This window comes from Aspergillus tanneri (assembly GCF_003426965.1).
Source record: "Aspergillus tanneri strain NIH1004 chromosome Unknown AapTan_3_pilon_pilon_pilon, whole genome shotgun sequence".
NCBI lineage: Eukaryota > Fungi > Ascomycota > Eurotiomycetes > Eurotiales > Aspergillaceae > Aspergillus > Aspergillus tanneri.
The window spans coordinates 566,333-593,021 of record NW_022984630.1 but is presented as its reverse complement, the minus strand read 5'-3'; the positions used below and the strand labels follow the sequence as shown (position 1 = coordinate 593,021).

Sequence of the window (26,689 nt, the reverse complement as noted above, 5' to 3'; positions counted from 1 at the left end):
CTACGCAGTCTCCGGCACCGACTCGGCAGCATCCTTCTTGGCGCGCGCCGGCTGCTTCCGGCTACCGGTGGCTACAAGTTCTTAGCAGATGCTTAGTATAAGGGGGATGTGCTATACTTACCCTTGTGACCCTTCTTCGGTGGAGCACGCTTGCGCTTGGGGGCAGACAGTGGGGTAGGTGGCTTAGAGGGTAGTGGGGAAGATTTGTGCTGCATATACTTAGTATATTATAAAGAGCTTAGTTTCCAGGGGCACATGCCTTGTGACCAGAGACCTTACCCAGCCTCTAGGAAATATTAGCATACGCAGGGAATACGTAGAGTAAATACCCGGATCATATACAGGACGATGGAACTCAGTCCCAAACTGCTGAGCAAAGTTGTTATCTTCCTGGCTAGTGGTTCTTAGTTATATACTATGCATATAATACAGATATGCTCTACTCACGCCAGCTGCTTGAGGAAGTTACAGTAATCCTGAATAATACTGTACATAGGACCCTCACTAGCATACGTTAGCCCTACGCCCAATGTATATATATATATATGCGGAGGGGAGGACATACCCAGGCTCCTTCACGTAACGGGCAGTTCTCCACGTCTGCTAAGGATCCATCGCTTTAAAGCGCTGTCAATTATTAGCATATGCTCAAGAGAAGCTATGTATTTACTAATTTTTTACCTGCAATGCACTCAGCCTGGGGAATGTTGGTGCGGAAGGGATTAAGAGCTATGAATCCTTAGCATCTACTAGACCTATACAAGGAATAGACAACTCACTGGCACCGGGATGGGTGTTCCAGATGTGGCGGCAAAGCTATGGAATAGGTAGCATATACCAACAATGTGCTAAAAAACGCGACCTATAGTAATCTAAGAATAAACAGGCTGGCCACATATTTGGTTGCCATTAACTGCAATATCGCATCTGCGAGGTTGTCAGCCCATGCTTAGTATATACCAGGCATGTTAATTACTTACACCATGCTATTAATACCTGATAGTCTTGAACCAGGAGTTAGGGCATCTGTAAATAATTAGCATATGCTGCACATCTGTGGGGGCCTTATACTTTTATTGTCCGCGGTGGTCACAGGTGTGCGGGGGTCCGGGTGTGGGCGCCAAGTAGGGTTTGGGTTCGGGATAGGACCTGCATATGTTAAGCACATGTTGTGAATATATTAAGTAGATACTCACTGTGGAAGTAACTGTAGTCGGGGTGGGGGTTTACCGCCCCAGCGACCTTTGGATTGTCAAAGTCTTTACACGAAAGCTGCATTCTCTGCATATTAATGTATATGCTAGAACAAGGCCCCTAAATAAAACTAAAATTATTAGTGTATTCTGACATGCAAAAAAAAAAAATTGGTCACAGATTGGTAGTATATGCACTGGGTATCAGAAAAGAAAGGGTCATATAAATGGTTGTAATTATATACTCTGGGCATACAGAAAGGAAAGGGGAGAAGGAGAGGTTTCAAGTCTTCCGGTCAAGGTATATATGCGGTATATGCCAAGAAGGGATATGCGATACTTATTTAAGAAGGGGAGTTTAAAGAGAGAAGAAGAGAGAAAGAATGAAGAGAAAAAAAAAAATTAGGTCTTCTAGTTCAAAATAAATGCAAACGCGGCCAACATTTTTATTACCCAATTTGGGTGTAGGATATTCACAGTGTTTGCAAAATCTGCCTCTATTTTTATATAGTGAATATGTTGATTATATATATTATATGCAATGAATAATCTCACGCAGTTTAATTTTTGAGCATATGCTCAGATATGCACCGACCGGGGACTGACGCTAGGCCAAAAAGGTCAGCGTGGTCAAGCTACGCTGAAGGGATTCAACATGGTCTAAAAAGTACGGAAAATTTAATTTTAGACCACGCTGAGCCCATGCCAAGAAAAGGCTCACCGTGGTCTAAAAAGGCGGTGGCGGAGGTGGCAGAATTTTAGCCCACGCCGAGGTTTTTTTAGACCACGGCGAGCTGGCACCCGTGAATACACGTGACGATACATGTGGGCAAACTATTAGTCAGCTGAGCCTTTAAGCCACTGCAATCACTGCACGATCCAGAAGGGGAATAGGCCCGGTTCTCGGAGGAACGTAGACCCAGAAATTTTTCGGGATGCCATCAAATTGGATTTCTTTCATACGGCTGTGTTTCGCTCAGCTCTACGGCGACAACTGTCGCGCAAGTTGGTATTTTTCCCTTCGGGTTTCGCGGTGATGGATTTGCAACCGCCGTCTGTTTTGGCTCAATTGCCTCGCCCTTTACATGCTTCTAAGGGCAAAACACGCATTGGTGAAGTGTATGGATTGGCCGACACCAAGAAGCGGAAGAGGTATGAAGTGGCTGTTGCGGTGGATGGAGAGGCTGTGAATATTTATAATGTATGCATCACGATCCTTATGGCCTTTGAGGACAGAAAAGCTAAATACAGGTCTAATAGGTTCAAACACCCAAGCTGGTGACCTCCTACGCCGTTCCGCCGCAATCCTTCTTCTCCTGCCAGCCATGCTCCGTGCGCAGGAAGCTATCGAACAAGCCCCTTGTGAAGCGGCAGACGTACGTCGCAGTCAACCCTCAGGGAGAAATTAAGTCTTTCATTGAAGAAAGTGTTGGAAATGGATCGACAGCGCCCGTCATCTCTTCCTTGTCCTTCTCTGTGAAGGATTCTGACAGCCCGGCGATTTTTGTCGGCCTTGTGCCAACTGTCTCAGGGCAGGATGAAGAAGACACATTTGATGTCTTAGTGGTCCACGAAGATGGGCGTGTGCGTCGACTGGCAGCTGATCTCCAAACCCAGCGGTGGAGCATCCGACACAGTGAGCTAGCGCAAGACTCCTCGGCTCATACAATTCGTGCGTGCTTCCTTGTTGAATTCGACGACGCAAAGAAGGCTCTCTTCAAGAAAAGACAAGACCTGGCGTCTTTGGCCTTAGGAGACTTGATAAACAGCGAGGGGAACGAACCGTCGATAATGCTGGTCGTGTCGCATCCGACTGGACCTGAACGCGTCAAACTGAGCAATGTGAAAGTGTCTATGTTTTCCGTCCCTGGGAAAATTCAACCTCAAGGAAAGAACCTAGATGAGAGTCAAAAGTTGAGACACCTTCTCACCGTTAGCATTCCCGATGTCGATGAGTATGAACCCTTTGACAGTGATGGCGTGGAATGGGACTTCCACGCCGTATCTGCAAGACTGAACCTCTCATTCAAAAAAGGGTTCGTCAGTTTCGACCTTTCCCAATACAAACCGATGGTGACTTCGACATTCATTCTCAATGATGAGGAATTCTCTTCGGTAATGCGAATCTCGCCGCAATCAGTAATCGGGGCAGGGAAATCAGTCATTGCATTGTTTGACACGCAGTACAAGTCCATACAGCGCAGCATCGCCCTTAGTGATGTTCCTGGCACCTCTTCCGGTCCCAAGGCAAGAGCGATCTTTATCAGCTATTTTGCGAAGCTCGGCATCGCTGTTGCGACAAAGGGGAACACACTGTATGCTTTCGACCTGAGCAGCTCCAACACATCTCTGGCATCTTCTCTTAAGCGGCCGAGAGATGGCCTGCTGATCGATGCTATCGGCCGCGGTATTGGATCATCATACTCGCAATGGGATGTGGCCGCAAAGAAGCCTCGGGTAGAGCAGGTGACCTCGCTGGATCTCACCTCTAAGGAGCAAATCGAACGATGGAATCGACTGGTGCAAGATTTACGCGAGTCTTCTAAATCTAAGGACACAGATGCGTTCGATCGCGCAGTGCAAAGTTACTTCAAGACGGATAATTCGATAAATCTGCCAACGCTGGATCAACATGTTAACATAGAAGTGACTTTGTTCCTTTTGACATTTATCTTCTCCGTCCAGAATGTCGGCAATACTCAGGACAAGCTGTCCGCTTCGTCATCCGTCCGATTGACTATTGACTTTTGGCCCTCCAAGACATGTGAATGGCTCATCCAGCTTGGTCGCCTGTCTCCCGACAATGTTGAGATTGCTCTTCGACGATCTTTCAAGCCACGCGTCCTTCCATCCTTGCCAACAGGCTCCTTCATGCAAGCGCTGATCGACTCCGATCCGACCTTCCGGCATCTTCTGGACGTCATTCAAGGCCCTACTATCTTTAGCCCCAACGAGCTAGCCTACGCGCTCAAGACATTCCTAAACACAGCCCTTGCGCTCTCCTTAGCCCTCGAAGAGGAAACCGCCAGAGCCCTCGCCAATGGCGAAGGCGAAGGCGACCAACCCTCCTCTACCACCCAGGACAGCCTCAAGGATATCTTCCTGGGTCTCAACACCACCCTGCAGAAGATCCACGCTCACCCGTCCCCCGCCATCACCAAATCCATCCGTTCCATGCTGTCCCGAACCGACATCCTCTCCATGGTTCACCACCTGCGTCTCTCTCTTGCTACAGGAGGCTACACCACACGCTTCACAGAGAACCCCCCGACTCCTATCTCTCCACACCAAACCACCCCTGCGCTCTCCCTGGATACAATCTCGACTCTTTTAAACGCCTCCGTGGACGCTATTGGCCCTTCGGGCTGGATCTCCGCCGCAGACGTCAGCGACGCGTCGACCCGTGAAATGGACCTCATCGCTGACATGAAATCCGAGATTTCTGCTGCCCTCGCTGGCGTAGAAGAAGCCAGCTATCTCAAAGGCATCCTGCGCGAATACCTCCGGTATACGGAAAGTGTGCATCGTAGCACCACCACCTCGGGTAAAGAAGTCCCGAGATCCGAAGTGGAGCAGGGATCTGCGCTTGTTCGGCACGAGAAACTCAATGGCGCCGATCTGATGGTGTATGCGACTGCGGAAGGAGACGATACGCTGGATGGCGACGTTGGTGGTAAGTTGTTACCGTTGTCGTTGAAGGCAGGCTCCGCGGATGTGGGTCGCACCAAGGTCAAGAGATCCACTGGTGAAGTCAAGATGAGGAGTAATCGGGAGATTGGGTATTTGCGGCGTAAGGCTGCTGGGAAGTACTCATTTGAAAGGCTTATTGTATAGATTATTCACTCTAATGGCGTCTTGTATGTATCTGTCCATATCAAAAATCGAATAATTCTCTCGTTAGATCTCTGCTCTCTTCCTTTCACAGTAGCTTTAATCGGATGGGTCTTTTTCTAAATTGTGAATCTTACAATGGGAGGAGACGATTCTCAACATTTGTGATGCCTTTTCTCTAGTCTTGGTCCACCCACTAGACACCACACTCATTTCAATATGTACACTGATGGTAGATGCCAGCCACTATATGCACACAAAAATATGTCAAGGCCCACCAGTCAACAGCAGCACATATATGCCGCTCCTAGATGATGCAGATTCTCTGGATGGTGGGCTCACGTATATCGTATCATGCGTCATCATCCACTTCGTGTCGAGAAATAATCAAAACATATCAGAATCAGGGTATTTGCGAAGCTGCCACATTCACCCCATGGATGGCAGTGTTAAGGTCCCGCCTACCCCTAATATCAAACCAAGTAATCCGATGCAGGTAAAACAGAAGTATAATAATCATCATAACCAAAGGAAGAATATAAAACGTACAAAGCATTGAAACATGTACATCGCGTGTCATAGCAACAGTAAGGATTACAAAGGGGGAAGCCAACTTCAGGTGGTGCCACATGGTCGTATGTCAGTCTTCATGTAATAACAAAAACAAATGCAGGTATGACTGCGACCACAAGGTGTAAGTGATACAAATCAGCTTCGTGGAATAAGGTTAGCTGAAAGTCCCCGGCTACTCACTCACCAAGGCATGTATGAGGAATTCGTAAAAACGCAACAAAATAATGATGAGGACCAAAAAAGAAGAAAAAGACATTCACCTCCCCCAAAACACCGGCATGTTATTTGTTGTCCCAGTGAATCCCTTCAGTAAACCACACAAAGTCTTGCATAATCCCTGTCAAACGTACTGCAAGGAACCTCCAAACTAGTGTAACAGGTTGAAATCATCGTATGTTGGACAAGCACAAAGGTTTTGCTCAGGCAGGTGCCAAACCTCTAGTTGGCTACTATAAGCTGAGCCTCATTGGAAGAGAATGGCAAAACTAGCAAGGCAAGCTGGTGAATTCATGTAACTATACCGCAGTTTGTTGTGGAACCCTCATAGAACTGTTGGAAAGAGTCCGTGGTCTAGTTTCTGTCAACTAGTACCAATAGTTGAATTTTCCGACCGCTCCTTTAGACAGATAGCTTGCGCTTCGAGCGATCGAGCCATCAATTTAATGACTAAGCGGAGATAAGTTAGCTGGCATCGCCAGATTGAAGCTTAGCGGGTAAATTATAACTAACCTGGCCAGACAGCAGCCCTGTCCAGAAGGCTTGCTGTGGCGATGAGTATCTTGCATCCATAACCCCCTTCCACAACACTGGGAAGCCTTTTCAATACGCTCAATGCGGACACAGTGGCACTGCTCTGTACTTCTTTTTGCATCTTGGTCTCAATACTCGTCAGGATTTCTTTGATCTTGTCTAACAATTTATAGTCTTCTTCCTCCAGCAGCATAGAGTCAGAGGCCTGTATCAAATCGACGTCGTCACGACCTAGGAGTCCTAGGTAAGGGCCGACGCGCTCTTGCACAGTCGTAATCCATTCCGCCAGAACCTGAGCACAGTCAAAAGCACACATGGCACATTGAATAGGGAGATCTCTACACGTGAATTCGGCAAAAGTGTTTCCAAGTCGATCAGACATGGATATGGAGTCTGCTGCGTAGAACGCGGCTTTCCGTAAATGTCTCTCTCGTTTAGATTGTCTGGGACGGTGAACACCCATAAAAGTCTGCATAGGGTTTTCCTGGGTCGGAGTTCTAGAGATGGCAAGGTCTGAGACCCCAAGGTCCGCGACAGAGTGGCGGCGATTGCCAGCTTGTTGAGCGGCCTCGGTAATTGACGGGTCTAACATATCGGACGGAATCTCATCAATGGGTTGTACGATTTCCGTGCCTCGCGCAAGCTCGTCCGACATTGCGCTCCAATCTCTCTGCCAGAATGCTTCCTTGCATCTCCCTAAATTAACGAACAGCCTCACGTAGGCAAGGTCCAATAGAGGAATGCTGTCAGCAGACAGAGGACCCGCTCCAAATGGGTTGGGGCGTTCTAAACTGTGGACAGGGTTGTTGGCCCAGGCTGCCTGCCATGCCCTTAAAGCAGGCTCAATATGAGCCTGCATGGCATCGGTTTCACGAGATGTCCATTGCCGACCCATGTGACGCTGGCGAGTTTCCCAGATGTAATTATGTAGGGCGTAAATGAGTACCAGACAACCGAAGGTACTCGGCTTCAAATCGCTACCTGAAAGATCCTCGGCGGGAAGGGAGCCGTCCATAGAGAAGGGAGAAGTGGACTTGGCTTGACGCTGCTCTCGTTGGCTGGCCGTTAGAAGTGTTGTCAATGCCGAGGAAAACGAAGGGTTATTCTTTGGGATCAGATGCCCTCCAATTTTCTTCCATGCTTGCGGGGACTCTGCAGACCAAAGATCCTCCTCACATGGTAAGTTCAGGCGAATTTCCGAGTTGGTAATAGCAGGGGCGTGGTTATACGCTGACACTAGGAAGCAGGAAAGAGAGAAGATAGCATAGAGGGTTCGTTTTCGTTCTTCGACTACCTTCCAATCCAGCCAATCTTTTCGCTCTTTTCGCGGCCCGAAGGGTGCTGATCGCCAACCATCGCTCTCTGTGTCCGTCTCCTCTACACCGGATCCACCAGCAAGTCCGGTGTTTAAATAATCTTGAGGCAGATCCTTGGCGTCTAAGTCATGCGTCAACTCGGCTGCGCGTGCTAGGCTCACTAATGCCGCACAATGTGTGCTGGCAATGTCGGCCGATGTTTTGTCCCCGCAGGTGTGACCGTAGATGACATTAAGGAGCATCGCTTGGACTAGCCAAAGAGGAGTGTTGTGGACGGAATTATCACGACCTGCGTGTCCCCGACCTAGAGCAGCAGACATATCGGCTTTACGGCGCTCCTCAAGGTAAAGTTGAATCATCTTTTTCGCGGCTTCAAATAGTTCTTTTGAAGCTACAGTGTCGAATTCATAGAGCGCGCCAATTGCCGCCATAGAAAGGATTAAACACCCGCCGCCTCCAGTAACCCCAGTGGAGCTTAAGTTCAAGTGCCCACTCGGAGTCCGAAGGTTATTAGTGTACTCGGGTGCTTGGAAGTTGAGGGTCGGAATATGTAGAAACGGCATGTGGGGATGGAAATAGGTAATGTAGGCCGAAATGTAACGCTGCATGTCGGGCGTGCTGGGTAGTTGACCGGAACTGTTGAAAAAAGAGCGGGAAAAGAGCTCGCGACAATGTATCATGCCGGTTGAGGGCTGGGAGTACTTGCGGTGATTAATGCCGGAAGGGGTGGCCATGCTGGCTAAAAGAGCCTGTCGGGTGGAGTCTGTAAAGGTATCCGTGGAGGTTGCGGAATGGTGTATTCGTGGGGCACTATTCGCGAAAGGCAGGTTGAGAGGATTAGGAGATTCTCCGCTTGTTGCCATAGAGGATGAAAACATACTCTGCGAATGTCCACCCAATATGGGTTGGCTCACCGACGTCATGGAAGGAGGCGTGGCATATGTTTCACCAAACGGGTTCTGCGCCATCAAAGATTTCGGAGACACAGTTTCCGGGGGGATTCCTAGATCGTTAAAAGTGGGTGAGGTAGTATAATCAACAGCAAACTGGTTCGATGAAGCTCCAGTGTGGGGTGGGAATGAATTGTGCCAGCTAGCTGAAGACATAGAGAAACGATTCGATCCTTCCATCATCGCCTCACTAATACCGCTCTGGCTGCCAGTGCTCATCGCCGAAGGAGACGACTCATCGATTGCCGATTCGTTACCTTTACCCATCGGTACCGACGGGTCGAATCCGTTCATCCACTCAAACGCATATTCGTCCTCCATCATCGGTTCGGTGTTCGGCGGCATGTGATGAGCAGGATGAGAGTATGGGGAAGACGGCGAGTCATTGCCGTAGTTTTGGGGAGAGCCACCGAAATGAAGCTGAGCCGGGTTGATAGTGCTTCCATGACCCATGAACATCTCATTAAAATGAACGTCGAAATGGCCAACAGGAGCTGTACGGAGACCACCGGAGAGATCCACAGGTAACCCATGAGTTTCTAATTTTGCAAGACCATTTACTGGAGGGTGACATGAGCTGAATCCCCGATAGTCCAAATTGGAGCCTATTGGGGCCGAGCCGAAGCTGGGATGGTAGGCATGGCTAGCCGCAGATGGCGGTGGATTGGTGGCATTCATAACGCCTAGCGAAGCCCCGTCGATGTGACTGATAGTATTTGCGCGGGGTCGCATGGTACTGGAATTGCTGACAATAGAATTCTTGCGAACGCGATTGGTTCCTGTACCGGCACCGCCGGTGCTTTCCCGACGGGCATTTCTAGGTCGTGATGACGGTGTCGTAGTCATATGCAGCTTCTGTTGATGCCTTAGAAGCAGATCGCGCCGAGCGAAACAACGTGAGCAGTCTGGGCACTCAAACGGTTTTTCCTTGGTGTGTGAACGTTCATGGCGTTTCAAATGCTCCAGACGAGCGAAGGACCGACCGCAGGTTGTACAACCGTGTGGACGTGGCTTATCGGTCTTGGGAGGCGGTATATTGCCACTGGTATTGGCCTGCCCGTTGGCACTGTCGACTTTCTTCGCGGTTTCTTTAGATGCTAGAAACAGGGCTGTCAGACATAAAAAAAAAAAAGACATAATGAGAGCAGAATCGCTAGACTCACCAGACATATCGGCAGGGACTTCACTTATACTTGCAAGATCCTCAACTTTCGGGCTATTACCCAGGTCCTGACCCACCATTGAGTCAACTAGCATGCTAATTTCCCTCCTCTGTATAGAAACAGGAGCTGAAGCACCAGTTTCGGAGCTGTACGCCTCTGTCGTAAACTTGACTATATAAGGCCGCCGACAAATAAACTTTCCGTATTGATTGTGCAAAGATAAAGCTAGTCAAAAGGACGACCGCGAAAGCCCGACATTGACCGTATTCCTGCTCGAAGGGAACTAGTAAGCAGATAATCGCTTCAGATTCAAAAAATAGGGAAAAGAATAAATATGGGATCTGGACGACCCAGATAACATAGATGGCGTTCGTGATGATGCCGATGACGATAGGAATAATATAATACTGCCGTCATTGACGTTCCAGCGGAACGTGGAGAGATAAGAATCGGGAAATGCTAGGGAGACCAACCAGAGTACGAAGCAACCCAAGGCACGCGGAAAGTGAGAATATTCAGGAAAGGCGCAGTGTTCCGGCCACTGAGCAACCGAGAGTAGAATTCGACGTAATGGCCAAATGGAGGAACAGGGCTGTTAAAAGGAACGTTGGAGCAGGGTGGATTGTGGCGAAGTGGTTCCTGGGGAACTCGATCTTTGGGTGCTTCGACAATCGGGAGCAATCAGCAGGGGCTAAGGTTCCAACGATCCAGGGGAATATTCACGGAGTTTAGCTTTACAGAGAAACGCTGAGAGACGCAAAATAGGGGTCTAGAAATAGCCCAATAGACCTGATCAGAGGAAGGGAAATAGAACGTCTAGTGACAAATGCTATGCGCGTTTCAATAAAAATGGTGTGAGGCGATGGGTAGGGAAGCCGGAGATAGCCGAATGGGGAATGGAGAGCGGAATTGATAAGTGCGACAATGAAGGGGTGGCAGGTGGGCTGCTAGTCAATTGCTGATAAGCAGGGGAGGATCGCAAGGAGGAAAGAGATAGATGAGAATGGCAGATGCCGTGGATGGTAGAGAGACTGGAGGAGAAGGGAGAAGGAGAGAAGTTGGTGTTGGATAGAAACAAAAGGAAAGGGAATGAGAAAGAGAAGAAAAGAGGAAGAGAAAGGTTGCTCAAGATGTAGAAGGAGTTGACAAGTACCTCTCTACTATAGTAGGCGGCAGGTAGGGAAGTCAGTACTGGCACTACGTACCTTAGCTCAGTTAGTGAGCAGGAACTAATCTCGTACAGCTCTTAGTCAGGTCGCACGGCGAATCTTAATGGATAATCCCTCGTACAATCGACACAGAGGGACCGTAGGGATGATGACAATAATACTCCGTACATAGGAAAAATATTATTTTATTTTTATTTTTGGATATATATATATATATATATATATATATTTCTTTTTCTCTCCCGGCTGTGATTGCTTACCACGGCCTAACCGCCTTCTAACAGCGTACTACCAGCCAAGTTACTTTCATCCGGTCTACCCCAGCAACTGTTGCGGGATAACCCACGAAACAGCAGACGCCATTAGTAACGCCACCCGCCAATGACAGACGTAACTCGGGGCCCGAAGTGGGTCCACATGCCCTAGTGCGACCACTGTTGCAGGGGAAGCATGGGCCCAGAGCCAAGGCTGCCCCACCACCCAGTCACGGGGAAATGTGGTACTGTACGGTCACATCGGTCATCGGGTACATCGCTCATTGTGTATGGTATAAATCGTTACAGCTTGGTCTGGTGGGGGTACGTAACTAGGTAGATAAGCCTGGGTGTCTAGGATATATTTCTTGAAGTGAAGGAAAATACCTAAACTGTATAATGCTGATAAAAATAAATAGACGATAGCAATTGAAATAATACAAGAATTCAATGCGACAGTAAACTAGAGCCGAGATAGATAGCCTAGATCGCTGTAGGAAGTGCTCTTCATAATTCCAATTAGTATTCGGGGGGCAATGCCGCGCGTGGAAGTTGGTCCTTAATTCCTATTTAAGTTCATCCAACGCATTGGTAGCCTCGAATCACAGTACAGCGACGTTTGCACAGGAGTCACCAACGTCTAACTCCAAGGGCCGGTTGACTAATTTGCTTCGCTTGTACATATACTCACTTTTTAGTACTAGAACCGGTTGGTCCGTGGAATATATCCTGAGCTTCTTGATATTTACCACTTTACTATATCTTTATAGCTCCGTCCGGCTCCGGGGGTCTCCAATAATTTTATGACATTTCCAGTGATAGGCTGAGGTCAGATAGACGTACAGGGATCCGTAGCCGAAACCTATCGTGAGAGCTGTTGGTGATCAATAATTCTCTGTACCTAGGTACTTCTGAGATAGTGCCAAGATGATAATATTACCAGATTACAGCGTACTTCTACCTAGTATTATGTACTTAGAATACACAGAACCAATCTCGAACATCGAGTACTGTACATACATAGTGGATGCATGGATGCTGCAGTCGCCCCTTGGCTAGGTAGGTACTGCTAAACTTACATGCTAGCCCATTCTGACTGTTGCCTACTATTGTCTTGATCCGAGCCTGGAAGGTGGGTTGTAACTTGCAGGCGGCATTGGTTGAATGCCTATCTTACTTAGGCTGGAACCTTAGATTCCCTGTACACCTGGCCATGTAACAGGATTATCCCTGCGCACTTGGAGAGGTACAACATAGCAATACATTTGTATGTCCCTAAACATCAGCGAAAGCTTAAATACAATTGTGAGAAAAAGATAACCTCAATCGAAGTTACCAGAGAATCCAGTATCCGTAGTTAGATTACCGGTGAGAAAGAAGCAAGAGCGAACTTAAGGTATGGCGAGTACACCGGCGGTATGGAGGCCGTGGATTCTGCTAAAGGGGTATGGTATTGTAACGGGCCATGGATCGTCGGGAGTCGAACGTGGAATCCAACCCCAGACCTCGTGACTGGCCCCGATCGGCTGCCCACGTAGTGCTTCATTTTGCTTCTGTTGACAGATGATTTGGGGTTCTTATATATTCTGGGGTTAATTATTGGAGTCTATCTGAAAAATATTCCTGGCATGGAAATTCAACAAGGAACTGAGAATATGAATTAACTAGGCTGGGGGGACAGTGGCTACGCTACTACTGATGGGAGTGGCAGTTAGCGCCGCATTGGTTGCCTCCTAAAGGCCTCAGTCTCACTAATTATCCGTAATCCATAGTCATGCACTCATATTAATAGGAATCCTGGCAGGAACAGCACGGAACTCACGGCCACGACTAATCCCAAGGGGGCAAACCAACCTTGCCCCAAGCAGGAAGAAAACGAGCTTGCGCCATTTTGTGGGGAGAGCAAATGAGCAACAGTGAGGTTCGTGTGGGGGATTTGCTAGGATCCAGCAGACTGTTTGCCAATTGCAGCCACCAGATCCGGCAGTGGTGGATCCTGAGGTCATTAACCAGCGGACTCCGTCCTATTGCATGGATTTAGATTTACTTCTTCCCTTGTCATCCAATCGCCTCGAACCAATTCCAACTGCCCAACAAATGAAATGTCTTTGTTTCAGGCCTTGGAGTGCACTCCCTGCCAACCACCACTGGGTCTGTTCTCCATCCACTGAAGACTTGGCGACACCGAAATAAAATCGGAGACTAGTAGCACCGTCTTCTCCAGACTTTCTTGCTGTATCATTGGCTGCGTTCCCCGATTTGGATGATCATGCTGCCCTTCCCCATCCATGCGTCCCCTGGAACGGATGCCGTTCCTTACTCTGTAGACACTGCTGAAGTCACGGCTCGAATTTCTAGAATATCCAAGCAAGACGGAGGCCATTTGGCTTTTCTTTTCTTCGCCTTCTTATCCCCCCCCCCCTTTTTTTTTTTTTTTTTTTTTTTTTTTCCTCTTTCTTTCTTTCTTTTCTTTTATTCAAATTTGGTCGAATCGGATAGGCTTCGGGAAGTTTCAAGTTCAACGTATTTTGTTTAATACCCAGTAATTGGGATGCGACAGACCAGGGAGACGTTAAGTTCTAGTGGCAATTCTGGCAACAAAGGACCTCAGATCGAAATAAAACAAGATGGAAGAGCTCGAGGTTTGTCCAGCTCTGACTATCCACCAATTCCACCATCATTCCTTGTAGATTTGAAGAATAGTAAGTAGGGATCTTGATTGCACTCCTTCGGCTACCTAGAAGCCGGTTGATAAAGTGAGTAGCAGCAACAGTGGCTGCAGACAGGTTCAATGTCAATTATGGGTGACTGTATTCAGCTTCCCAGTCTATGATTTGCGGAGAGTGAATTCTATTTCCAGTGGCTCTCAATGGCCCGGCAAGCAGACGTGGATGATTATCCGACACAGGTGAATAATGCCGCATATTATGCATGAGGCCCGCGGGATAGTATAGGATTAGCCGCCATCCTTCGCATGATGGGGCAACGTTCCATCCCACGCTATGACGTTAAATTTCCGGGACTCGGCAAGATGCATCAAGGTTCGACTCTCTCTTGTCGTTCTTTTTGTGTCGTTTTCTTTCTGTGGTTCGTAGGATACTTAGCAATCTTGGGTCTGGTAGCGAGATTGAACCTGGGGGATGAATTGGTTAGCATCTTCTGATTAACTGGTTTTCATCGCCGCCACGTATGGATTCGCACGGTCCTCGAGATGGTGGACTCAGACCCTTGACACCTCAGGCCACCATGCAGGACAAGTTTAGTTACGGCCGTAGTCAGGTGGCCCCAGTTAGCACAACAAAATATATCCCTGTCATTTCTGGTCTGCTTTGATAGGACCACCTTGGATGCATGGATACTAGGCGATACTAGCTATGGCTCCAAAAAAGGCTCTTAGGCGGGCAATAGTCCGCATTGTCATGCTTCTATACATAGTAGTAGTGGTATGTATGGCAATACGATCTTTATCTTGAGTACGTGATGATCCGTCTCTGGCGGCTATAGGCCGCTTCATGATATTGTCTTGGTAAGTTTCATTAGGGATTATCCTGTGGTATACTCTGGGAATCCAATGATTTTAGCACTCACTGTCGTGTCACTCGCGTTGCGGACCGGCTCCAGGATAAACCAATAACACGAAGCCTATCCAGTACCCCTGCCAAAATCAAACGTTTCTATTAGGTGGGTTGGCACGGAGTATACAGAGAAGGGCTGCATTTACTTAAGTGAAAGCATCTAGAACAGCAAATACAGCCAAGGAAGGGCGGTTACACCCGATCGCCCACAACGATCTCGCAAGCTTCGATTGGTAAGGCGACAGGACCACATCAGGAACACGGACCAACAATTTGCATGCGGTAGCCGATCGAGTCGCATCCCGCGCTCCTGTCTGATAATTGCATTGTCGATCTGGGTATCCCAGCTGGTCATGGACAGAAAATCTCCGACGGGACTGGTGTAATGTGTACTATTGATAGGCAAGTCATGCAAGATTGTGTCATTTGGGCACTGGCATTCTCTACCCTGACTATATTGAGCCATCCATAACTATAATATGGATCGTAAATATCCTCTGGATGGAGTGGGAGGCACGCCGGGTCCGAAACTTTGCTACGCGCAGACAACACATTCAGCTAGCTAATATTTCTGATTCAGGATTAGGTGCTATCAATAGCGGAAACTATTCCCTACGACTGCTCTTGTAGCACGCTAATCTGATGGGGTTTATCAGACGTGTGCAGGTGCACATTACTTACTAAAGAGCGAGGTTGTATACAACCTGCTGCATTACGGGGCCCTCTGAATGTACTAACCCACCGAGCCGTTAGATACGATTATCTGAGCGACTGGAAGGCTCAATCAATTCTAACAGTCCTCACAGCCCAGTTTCAAGTAAAACGGTGTTCCGTTGATCGATATAATCCTTATCAACCCATCGAGTCCTATCGAAAGGATTGTACCGGTCGGGCCCATTTCCCAACCGCTTGTATCATGCATACAACGCTAGGCACTAGTTCCTGAATAGCGCCTACCGGGGTGGAGACTGTGTGTCTAGCCACTGCACCATCGTAACACTTCTACAGAAGTGCGGACTCCAACATCGCTAAATTAGATTAGCCCAGACACCAGTGCACATGGGCCACCCATCCAAACCGTTCCTGGTGCTTCCGCATCGACTATAGAGAGCACACTACTCCGTATACAGGTGAAATCTACAGAGTACACCTCGGTCGCTGCGGAAGTGACAAATAGATGACAGCGACATTGCCTGCTTTCTTTGTGGCCCTGACGAAGTGGAGCGTGCTGCGGCTGAGCCTTGACGATCCCGCCGCTAAAGCCAGGAGGTTGGATCTGGCTGGGAGTTATAATTGGCAATATGATTGCAACGTCGGTTAGGCTAGGAGGAGGTTGGTTATTCGCCCCAGTGGATGGTGGGTTTTGTGGATGCTCTTTCTCTACGGGGTTCTATAACTTTAGATAGGATCATTCGAAGTGACTGCTATCAGGCTGTTACGGCCCGTTGTGCAGAATTGACTGACTAGTTTCTTGCTAACTCTAGGAAAATAACGCACAAGCCTATCTATGGTCCCTGCAGCTCGATTGAAGACGGAGCCGATGGAACCCACTGACATATTGGAACAACGGAGCTTGTCTCCTGCTACTACTCCTGCTACTGCTGTCACAGCGACTGTGCATCCACCATACAGGCCAGTTACCTCCTACCGGAGAAAAGCCGATCACGCTCTGACAGTGACGAGGCATGATTAGCGACAGCAGACATACATTAGCGGTATTGCTCCAGACCAAAGCCGGTTAGCATTGCGCATGTATGTAAGATTTGGTATGCATATGGAACGCCGCCACGGACTTCCTAGCGAGTCGAGGCGCGTCCGGTGTGATGTACTCCGTGGTTATCTAAGCAAGTCAATTAATTCCGTCGTTTAATGCATCGCGTAACTGTGCCACTCGTGACGATGATACAAGGATAGGGATAGATGAATATCGGATGAAATCGTAAGGGAGACATCCATGACTCCAACCTAGTCCGTTTTATCCCATGCAGTGTTACTCTGATTTTCCCTCCCCACCCTTCCCACCTTGCTGTCTCAGTGTCAAATTTCAGGATTTCTCCTGACGGGGTTTAATCTGCAGAACCATCATCCAAGTAAACCAAACCACCCACGTCGTTGTCCCGCATAAGGCTTGGCCAGACCACGACCACTCATCAACCATTTCCAGATGTCTCGAAGAGACGGATGCAGGACACCAAAATAAGTACTCCGTAAAATATTGTAAGTTGGACTCTTATCAAGTCAGCGAGATACACATGATGAGTCGATGACCAGGTACGCAAGGAATAACCCTTCGTCACTGACACCGTGTACGACCGGAGCTTTCGCGACTGCGGTTGGGATTTGTCAAACCTACGGTTGTTGTATTAGAGTCCGAGGAAGTCGTACAAGCATTCTGGGTTGTAGATCCTAACGGCGAGACTTATGGTTTCGAGTACAATCCCGAGTGGGATGTGTATGTGATGTACCTTGTACTCCTTGTGTCTATATTGACAACCCGATTGTTTAGAACCAGTTCGAGATAAAGTCTCCAAGGTGCATTTGGACCAGACCGTTCTTAGTCACTGTAGCATGTATATGATGGCAGTACGGTGTTACCTGGTCACATGGTGGATTTCGAATGCAGCGTCGAGGATAATGTTTGCTCATCAGTCGCGTCTGTGTCGGCTGTTGTGGCGAGACTGGTTTGAAATTGCGATTGTTTACGATTGTGTCTGTGGATGTTTTCGAGGCGTAGAATGCAGAGTACGGCGAAAAGAGTGAAGAATGTCAAGTGGGATGACATTTGCCTATGTAGCAAGGCGCGTCCGGCGTCCACACTAATATCTACATCAAAGGGATAGTAATTTAAATTATGACCGAATTAAGCAATTAGACTATCTTATACGGAGAAATAGTATTAAAAACTTGAGCTTATCTTCCTGCTTAGTTCCTTAGCTGGGTCTATACGAAACGTAACCAGGATATCAGCATTCATATAAAAATGTCCATCTAGCCCCTTTCTTTTTTATACACCGAAAGTGTACTAGAAAAGGTGCAAATAAATGGAATCCATGATACCTAGATTATATTGTGTCAACTAGGACTATATGCAGATGCCCTTAACATCTGCACTCTAAATTTTCAGTCCCATCATTAGTCTGCCTATCTATGTAGCAATGGTTAATGGCACGACAGATTCCGTTTACATTGCAAGATTGAGATTATTCTGTCTACAGAGCATGATCATCTTTAAGGAGAATATCATCTCCGAGATATCGATGCACGTATCAAGATATAGTAGAAGTCGAATATACTTGGACCTATGACTAAATGATTACCTTATAACCGACGCTCCCACTTTCGCCTCCGGGGAACGATGACGCGAGTACTTGTTTGGATCGGTTCTTGGAATCGCTGGTAAATAATCTATTGAGCGATAGAGTCTTACTGGAGAGTGCCGGGATGTCTCCCCGTAGTTTGAATGATTGACCTCAGGGTATGAGTATCAATATCGATAGTATGTAGAAGCAGTATTTTAATGTTTACGTCAGCCAGTATCCAAAATCGATATCTGAACCTGCATATTGGAAGCAGAAGAATAGACAGTCCAAAATAGGACGAAACTACTTTTTACTTAGATCTCCTGGCTTATAATTTTTACTTCCCGTTGAATTACAATTCCAATTCAAGTTTCTAAGCCTCAGCTTTTTCTCTGAGAAGTTGCCGTCTTTCAATTGCAAATTCGACCTCACGATTTTCAAATTGAAGTTGGTATTTTTCTAGTTCAAGAAGTTGATGTTCGTAATCAATCTTCCGAGCTTGTTCATCCAAGTCCTCCGCTGCGGATGACGAGTACTATAGTTATATTAATTTACAGTTAACTAGTTGTTAACTGTTAGATATACGACTAGTCCCGAAGAGGAAATAGAGTACGATTGGTGAAAAGGTCTTATTTGAATGAATTGAGCTGGTTGTGCTCTTCTTGGTTATCCTCGATCGACCACTTTGCTGCGCGCTCCACGGGGGGTTTCAGCCCGATCCAGCCACACGATTCCGGTCCACCAACGGCCATTATTTGACAATAACAAGTTTAACGCACGCGATTTAGTCCTCGTTAGCCTGCGATTAGATTTCGAAGGCCTATGTGATCGTTGTATTTCTCGAGATGGACTGATATAGCCATCTGAGTTTGCTTTAACTAGGATTCGATCCTCCTCATCGATCTTAAAAAATTCTGACTCAGCGCTCTTCCTTTTTCTTGCTATATCCAGTTAACAACTGGGTAAAATATAGGTGGTTATAATACTGGTAATACTCACCTTCACGTGCCATCCAATTATTAAGTCGAGTTTCCAGATTATTAGTTCTTCAACGACGAGAAGTACCAAATGGCTCTCATGCGAGAGCATGAGTTATATCTTGCTGATACATAGTACTCAGTATATATATAAATAGTGAATTAAATTACGAGCTAGGGATTAGGCAGAGTTGCGATCTTCTAAATGGGTTGAGCTAATGAGTATAGTATATTGATGACCATATACAGGATGACTGTGGGATGGGCTTCACTACGCGAGCTCGTGTGGTCCGATCACTAGGGCAGAATCAACAATTGATAGAGTTGACATCTGCTATATAAACTAGTTCTTGCTCCTAGAAGAGACTGATATGCCCGGCGAAATGTGACTTACAATAAGAGTCCTTAAACACTGATAAAACTTTGTACTGATCAAACAAATCTATGGTCTATTAAAAAGCAAGCTTTGTTTAAGTTTCTAGCAAAAGGGATTTTGTTTTTTTACTGGTTTATATTTAGTAATGCCAGATACATTGGTATGCCAGGTATACACTATTCTACGATCTCCTAAAAAGAGCTGCATAGATAACCTTATTGAAGCTCCCTTTAGCTCTTCATAGACATGGGAATTTAAGAGCCGAGTCTTCCATTTCTCATGTTGTGTCTACTCATCATTAGACACGGAACAGGGATCACAAGGCAGGATTTCTTACCCAGTACAATGTTCGTAATCTCCCATCCCCAATGGTTAGGGCTTAAATTGTGAGCATGAAGCAAGCAAGATGATGGGCCAAGTATCGGCTAACTTCAATTAATAGGATCTGCTTCGTAGGTCAATTGCTGCGACTGGTAAGATGAGCAATGCTAGCTTGTGTATCAGGCTGTTCTGGTCCAAGCACATTCTGTCCTTTCCTGGTCACTTCCTCATAGAGGGAGGGCTTAGGCAAACCTCCATCAACCCTGCATTCATAGGTTGCCGCTATCAGGAATATAGCATCAACAAATGTATATGTCCATTGTGGCTCTGAACGAGGGGTCCCGCAGAACCTGTGTTGCGGTCAGATATTCTTCTGGGCAGTAAGTAAATACTATAGACGTGATGGAGTGCATATGTTTTCGCTCAATTAGATCAGCACCCAGGACAGGCCAGAACGGACTAGATAGCAAATAAAATGGGCCTTACTCTAGTATTAAGAGATTAGAAACCTGCGAGACGTGTATACGAGTAAAAAGTATAAAAAAGCAGAACCATAAGGCGGTTCCTAGGGCATTGGGGCCTTTAAAGAGAGTATATATAGATTTCTAAGATCCATACGGCAGAATAAAGACGCATAGAGATTTATATCTTCCTAACCAACGACTGTACCCTTTTTTTATAGATTTATTTAACAAATAATCGGTAGGCTGCAACCGTTCAGACTACTCTAGAGATATAGTTAGCACAAACAGAGCGGGGGAAGTAGTTAAATAATTTATTATTTGAACAGATAATAAAAAGGAATTTACGGCACTAGAACCATGGGCTTTAATACAAGGAAGTAGGATTAAATTTATCGACTCTAATACACCCCAATAGAATGGTGTAGCAGAAAGATTAACACCTCCTGAAGGTAAGCAGAGCAATCCCAAACATGGTATTGGCACAAGGATAACTGACTGCTAGGACGTTAAAGGGGCCATCAACAGGTTGCGTTGAAAATATTAGAAGCAGATGCATCGCAAAACAACAGAGAGCTTTCCATTCTTCTTAACCTGTCAGCTTCTGACATGGACCGTCCTGGAAAGCGACGTTTAATTAAACCGCTCGATCACTTTTATTGTACAGGTCTAAATGGGACTCACTTGTGCCTTGTTTTGATATTTGATGAAGAAATAACGACCAGTAGGATTTCGCACGAAGTAGGATATGTGCGGGGTATTTCTCGTCAGGTTTTGCTAGGTCTTGACTTTCTTCACTAGTAGGGCATCATCCATTGCAGAACGTCAGGTCTCCCAAGTAGTATAAGCGGCTGTCTAATAGCATAATACAGGTCTTCAACCGGCAAATATTATGCTTTCGGTTGCTGGAACTACAAATATGGAGGGCTTTTTGCAGCCTCCTGAGTTCAGTCTTGTTAAGTGGCTAAAAGGAATAATGGAAGATAATAGCACCCCCAAATATTTGATGCCTACGCAAATTTCCGGGGCGAGTTGGACAATTTATATTTCTCAGTATTTAAGGTTAGAGTTGGGGACTTGGGCAGTGGTAAAAGACACCTATTATTATGTCTTATCTGGACAGCATTGTTCACAGCTCATATATACTCTTAGCTCAGTGGATTTGACAGTGCGATTAGCAACCAGTAACACTGCTAGCCTTATATGCACCTGAGCTAATACACCGACGTTCCTGGGATACTACCATAGATATCTGGAGCTTGGGTTGCTTGGTATGTCGAATGTCTCTCTGTATTAAAGCCTAGCTTTACAATTTTTTAAATTGGCTATCAATAAACCACTGTTCTTCTAGATGCTTTTGGACTTACACGGGAGGAAATAAATAAGGACCATGATTCTTTTATTAACTAAAGACTTTGTCCTCACAGTCAGAGGGTTGAGGATTTTATTGGATACCTAAAAAATAGATTACCAAATAACTTCGGTGCTAAAAAAAGTAAAAAGCCTCGCGTTATTCTTTTTGCTTATACTACAGATAAGCCCTCGCAGATGACTATCGGCGAGAAATCTACTTGAGACCCCCTTTGTGCTAGATAAATCTCACTACTAAGGACGTTCATTAGTCGCGCAAGAAAAGATTGCTAAAAAGAGTTCTAATTTTATCCCAGGGCTGTCTCGCGCTCGCCCACCCTCTATCTATGTGCTTTTAGTTAATCGGCAAGAGACTATTAATATAGGTCTATCCTAAAGATACTAGGCGGCAAAAGAGCATGGTTGCTAATATGTATTATCAGAATTGATTGGTGCTCTTTACCAGGATATTTATTGCTTGGGGAACGGTCATGAGACACATTTCCCGCAAAGGAGTTTTATGCATTAAAGGCATGGGCAGAAAAGTTGGTGATTCAGTTAGAATTTATAGAGCCTGATACCACGCAACAAAACGGGGTTGCTGAGAGGATAAATAGGCTGCTATTGGAGATGGTGCGGGCAATACTAACTGGGGCGGACATTCCGGGGAAATATCGGCCATACGCGGTTTAGATGGTAAACCACCTACGGAATAGGACCATACGGGTTAGAGATACCAGAAAGACCCCATTTGAGCTGTGGAAAAGGCACCTATCAGATATCTCGAAGTTTCGAACCCCATTCTGCAGTGTTTGGTTCCACCGAAAGTCCAAGGACGGTGATAAGCTTGAACCAAGAGCAATATAGGGAGTCTTTAACGGTTATGAACCAAGCAGGAGTCATTATATGGTCATGACTCGAAGGGATAGAAAGGTCTATCGTGTGACGAACCCCATTTTCCTGGAAGATAAAAGAGGTTTTATCAGCAAAGAGTCGGAACGCAGAGATATCGGGGAAGAGTCAGTATACCAGAAGGCCTTTGGAGAAGGCCAAAGTAGTTCTCAAGAAGACCGGTTGAGGCAACGGTTGCCCCAATCTAGAAACATGCCTGGTTCCTCTGAACCAGAGGGAGGCACTCAGATGCCTCATCCTGATCAACCTGGACCTGCAGTGGCTGCAGAGGTTGAAGAGGCTGAAGATCAGCAAGTAGATAGGGACCGCCACAGATCACTTAACCAACTGACCGTGTTGATTGGCGGGCAGGTGTCCAGCAATCGGCTCAGCCAATTCAACACCAACACCTGCATCAATAGACCCCCGAAACCACCTCTAATCTGCGCTGATCGAGCAGAATTCAAAAGCTTCGGCAAGAAGCTACCGAACCTAAGCAGACAGAGGACCTTAATGGACGCAAATCGCCCAAAAGCTCAGAGAAGAGAGGGAGGCAGCTAAGGAGCCTTCTCCGCGCAGAAAACTGCAACAACTTCATGAAGTAGCTATACCAGTCAAAGATTCGCAGCAGATTCATGAAATAGCTAATTTATCCGTCGCGTTAGAGCTTTATCTTGGTGGTCACGATGAGTTTTACTTTTAAAACCAAGGATAGTGGTAAGTTTGACGGGCAAACCCCAATTCCAAAGACTTATCAAGAAGCAATATCTGATCGTGCCTACGGAAGCCAGTGGAAGGAAGCAATTAAGATTGACTTAGGCAACTTAACCCGCTTTGGAACGCGGAGATATATTAAGAAACCAAAAAACCAGAAGGCTTTCCACTAAATGGGTATTTGATGCATTAGAAGTTGATAAAAAACTCTACATAGAGGACCCAGAAGGGATTAACCCAAATTCGCATAATCCTTAATGTCCGCGAGCTCCTAAAATCTTTATACGGGCTACAACAATCCGCATACCTTTGGAACCAAAGGGTTAAGGAATTCGTAACGTCTACTTGATTCAAACAAAGCACGGCAGACTCAGGAGTCTTTATTAATAACTGAAGGTTTATTATAGCTCTTTATGAGGATGATATCTTAGTCATTAGCAAAGATCCAAAGGATCTAGAGGCTACTAGAAGAAACTAAAAGAGTTTCATCCTATACAAAATTCCGGTCTAGTACAAAAGATATCGGGAATTCGAATAACCTGGTGAAAAGACTTTATTTAACTTGACCAAGAGTTCTATGCACACTTAATTTTAGATGAATTTGGAATAACTGATTCTACAGATTAAGATATCCTATTAAGCTTAAGTATTGATCTAAATGATGAAATTTCTCGTTATATAAAAATTTAGGCAAATAATCGGCCGCTTGACATACCTTGCTGGTGGAACTAAACCAACATTTAATTTCCAGTCAACCGATTAAGCCAACACTTTGCAGAACCTAGAGATATTTATCTACGAGCATCAAAAAACATTCTCCGATATGTAAAGAAGACTATAAGCTATAGCAACCGGCATAGCTTAAAGGGGAGTGGGAAAATAGAGCTTATAGGATACTCCGGTTCATCATATGGAAGCGTAATAAAATATCGCTCAACCAGTGTGTACATATTTTGCATGGTAGAGGACCAATCAGTTGGTGTAGTAGAAAGCAGACTATAACTGCTACACTAAAGCCGAATATATTGCTGCTGAAGAAGCTGCTCAGCATGCGATTTGGATTAGACACTCTCTTACAGCTATCCACAAGCGTGCGGTGCAGTGAAACTAGGTGTTAATAAGCAAGGGGCTTTAGCACTCACAAATAATCCAGTTAGCCACCTGCGAAGCATATTCGTGTTCGATATCATGAAATCAGGGATTTCATTGAATATGTTGACATCGAGGCTATCTATATTCCTACACCTGAAATGCTTGCAGATGGGCTCACGAAGGCCATGCAACAAAAGTCGTTTTCATATACGACTTTATATTACCAAAAAAATATATACAAATTTATCTATGAAAATTTCTAGACTTAGAAAGAGCAAGCAAAGTTGGGAGATAAGGTCTAAAGGTATAGAAATTACCTTTACTGTTTAGTCATTGGTGTGACAAATTGGTAACATACGTGGAGTCGCCTTTAAGTAATGACTAGCTGTTAGCTTAGTATTCTGGCCTTTTGCCCTTTTGGCAATGCAGTTAAGTCTCTAGAATCTTACCTAGATATACGGCCGTGACACCCAGGCCAGAAATAATTACTATGCACAGGGTAAGGCCCCTGAAAGCGGGCCATAATACTGGCCCTCGATAATGTTTAAATTCAAATGAATACTATGCAATGGCCCTTGATCAGAGGAAGTAGCGCTCTCTGTTTACGCCTCTGAACCGCCCCTCACATGTCTCTTTCAATACCAAATCACCAGAATATTGAATGTGTATGCAAGCAATCAACGTCAGATCAACAGGGAATATACACAGTTGTGGTTGATGTGTTGCCCTGCTAACACCACCAAATTCCAATGCTACGAGGATCTTGAAGCTCCATTTCGACTCGTGTGACGAGGAATGCTACAGATACCGCGTGCAGCTCCATCGAAAATTATCACGGGGACTCAAGAGAGGATTAAGTAAACGACGAGTCTCAAATTTCAATGTTCAAGAGTCCTCTCACCGCTGCGGCCACTAACTCTTAACATATTTTATATTTTCGGGACAGGGATTTGGGCAGAAGCAGTAATATCCTGAGGCCTTGCTGTCTGATTTGTACTGTCAACAGGAATCTTGGTAAAACTATTGTGGCCCACAGCGTAATCATGGGCCGGTCCAGTTACTTCTTTCCAACCACTCCTCAAAAGAAGTAGCCTTTACTCCCAGGTCATGAAAAGACGTGTCAGCTCCAACGTCCATTGTACCATAACAGACTTTTTCATCTGGTGCCGCCGAAATCCACTCCATCATCTCCATGATGTCTCGCTTATAACCAACACCTGCTTGCGCAGCGACCGTATCTCCCCATTCTTCGATTGTGCTTGGTTGGTATATCGACTTCTGCGAAGTAATCGATTTAAAGATAACAGCCATTTCAGCAAAGGAGATTTTAGGGCCGACCACGGGATATGTTTTTGATGCAGTTTTGTCCGGTCCCAAGGCAAAGATCTCTGTAATAATATTGTGAGACATGTGAAACCAATGGATAGTCATGGGAAGAAGGTGCGCCAAACCTGCCACATAGATGCCAATGTCATGGCCAGGGTCAACCCAGTCGGCCCTTTTCTCGCCGGAAACTGGAGGGCAGAATCGGACCACATCACCTGCTTGTCGGTTAGAGTGCGTATTTATATGCGGGGACTCTTACCTTCTCGTTTGCAATACTGAGGTCGGTGTAAATTGGTGTAGAATAGGCCTATAATTCTCAGCGCGCGTCATGGACAACATCGTTGTACCTACCAGGATGCACAAATGTAGCATTCAGCTCCTGTCTGGCGAGCTTCTCAACTTCATTCTTATAATCAAAGTGGTATACATTGGAGAAACGACCGCCGCTTGCTTCTGTGATGTTGGGGAGGCTGCTCATTACAAAATGTTGCACGTGGCACGCCTGCTTCCGTCAGATGAGTTGTTTGACTCAGTTATCTTTACTGACACCAAGGACTGCTTCCTCACCTTTGCAGCTGCTACAATGTTTTGACCCGCATCTAATTCTCGTTTGATGTCCTCCTCGGTCTGGATTTTTTTGCCTTCAATATGAGTATTTGTGACGGCAAAAACCCCATAGGCTCCTTCAAGGGCACGATATAAGGATTCCTGGTTGTATACATCTGCACAGGTGAATTTGAGTCGATGGTTGCCAGCATGCTCATCTTGAAGGCGCCGAGCAGCTTCGGACCGGATATTGCGTGTTAGAGCAAGGACATGGAATGCGGGAGAATCCTTTCTCAGTAAGGCTGCGACCACGCCTCGACCCTGGCATCCGGTCGCTCCGAAGACAGCAATGACTTTGGAAGTCTCCGTCACGTTGCACATCATGCAATGGCCATTTACTTAACACTGTTTTAAGCATTTGCTGCCAGTTTAAAATAGTCTGACGATGGCGAATCGATATCGGACACTGAGCGGCATAGCATGTAACCTTATTTCCGCATTTCCGCATTTCCGCATTTCCGCATGTCTGTCTTCTCTTGGTCGAAATGCTCAGGATTGGTTG

General features: G+C 46.1%; 6 protein-coding genes across 6 annotated transcripts; 2 read left to right on the top strand and 4 right to left on the bottom strand.

Annotated features, from left to right (window-relative positions):
• Positions 1-1,278, bottom strand: ATNIH1004_003989 (uncharacterized protein; the record flags this gene model as incomplete). The annotated part of the gene is made up of 11 exons (XM_033568661.1): positions 1-71; positions 122-209; positions 280-394; positions 448-504; positions 566-600; positions 682-729; positions 780-816; positions 885-927; positions 997-1,026; positions 1,072-1,149; positions 1,197-1,278. The coding sequence occupies 11 exons, from the start codon at positions 1,276-1,278 to the stop codon at positions 1-3; spliced, it is 684 nt and encodes a 227-aa protein (XP_033427467.1).
• Positions 1,279-2,229: 951 nt separating this feature from the next.
• ATNIH1004_003988 (uncharacterized protein) lies at positions 2,230-5,027 on the top strand (the record flags this gene model as incomplete). The annotated part of the gene is made up of 2 exons (XM_033568660.1): positions 2,230-2,394; positions 2,454-5,027. 2 exons carry the CDS (start codon positions 2,230-2,232, stop codon positions 5,025-5,027), a joined length of 2,739 nt encoding a protein of 912 aa, XP_033427466.1.
• A 1,150-nt stretch (positions 5,028-6,177) lies between these two features.
• On the bottom strand, positions 6,178-9,855 carry amdX (putative C2H2 transcription factor (AmdX); the record flags this gene model as incomplete). The annotated part of the gene is made up of 3 exons (XM_033568659.1): positions 6,178-6,263; positions 6,327-9,710; positions 9,777-9,855. 3 exons carry the CDS (start codon positions 9,853-9,855, stop codon positions 6,178-6,180), a joined length of 3,549 nt encoding a protein of 1,182 aa, XP_033427465.1.
• An 8,591-nt stretch (positions 9,856-18,446) lies between these two features.
• Positions 18,447-19,162, bottom strand: ATNIH1004_003986 (uncharacterized protein; the record flags this gene model as incomplete). The annotated part of the gene is made up of 2 exons (XM_033568658.1): positions 18,447-18,608; positions 19,073-19,162. The coding sequence occupies 2 exons, from the start codon at positions 19,160-19,162 to the stop codon at positions 18,447-18,449; spliced, it is 252 nt and encodes an 83-aa protein (XP_033427464.1).
• A 3,308-nt stretch (positions 19,163-22,470) lies between these two features.
• On the top strand, positions 22,471-23,010 carry ATNIH1004_003985 (uncharacterized protein; the record flags this gene model as incomplete). The annotated part of the gene is made up of 1 exon (XM_033568657.1): positions 22,471-23,010. The coding sequence occupies one exon, from the start codon at positions 22,471-22,473 to the stop codon at positions 23,008-23,010; it is 540 nt and encodes a 179-aa protein (XP_033427463.1).
• Positions 23,011-25,296: 2,286 nt separating this feature from the next.
• Positions 25,297-26,508, bottom strand: ATNIH1004_003984 (NmrA/HSCARG family protein; the record flags this gene model as incomplete). The annotated part of the gene is made up of 5 exons (XM_033568656.1): positions 25,297-25,643; positions 25,707-25,796; positions 25,841-25,888; positions 25,933-26,083; positions 26,149-26,508. The coding sequence occupies 5 exons, from the start codon at positions 26,506-26,508 to the stop codon at positions 25,297-25,299; spliced, it is 996 nt and encodes a 331-aa protein (XP_033427462.1).
• Between the last annotated feature and the right edge of the window lie 181 nt (positions 26,509-26,689).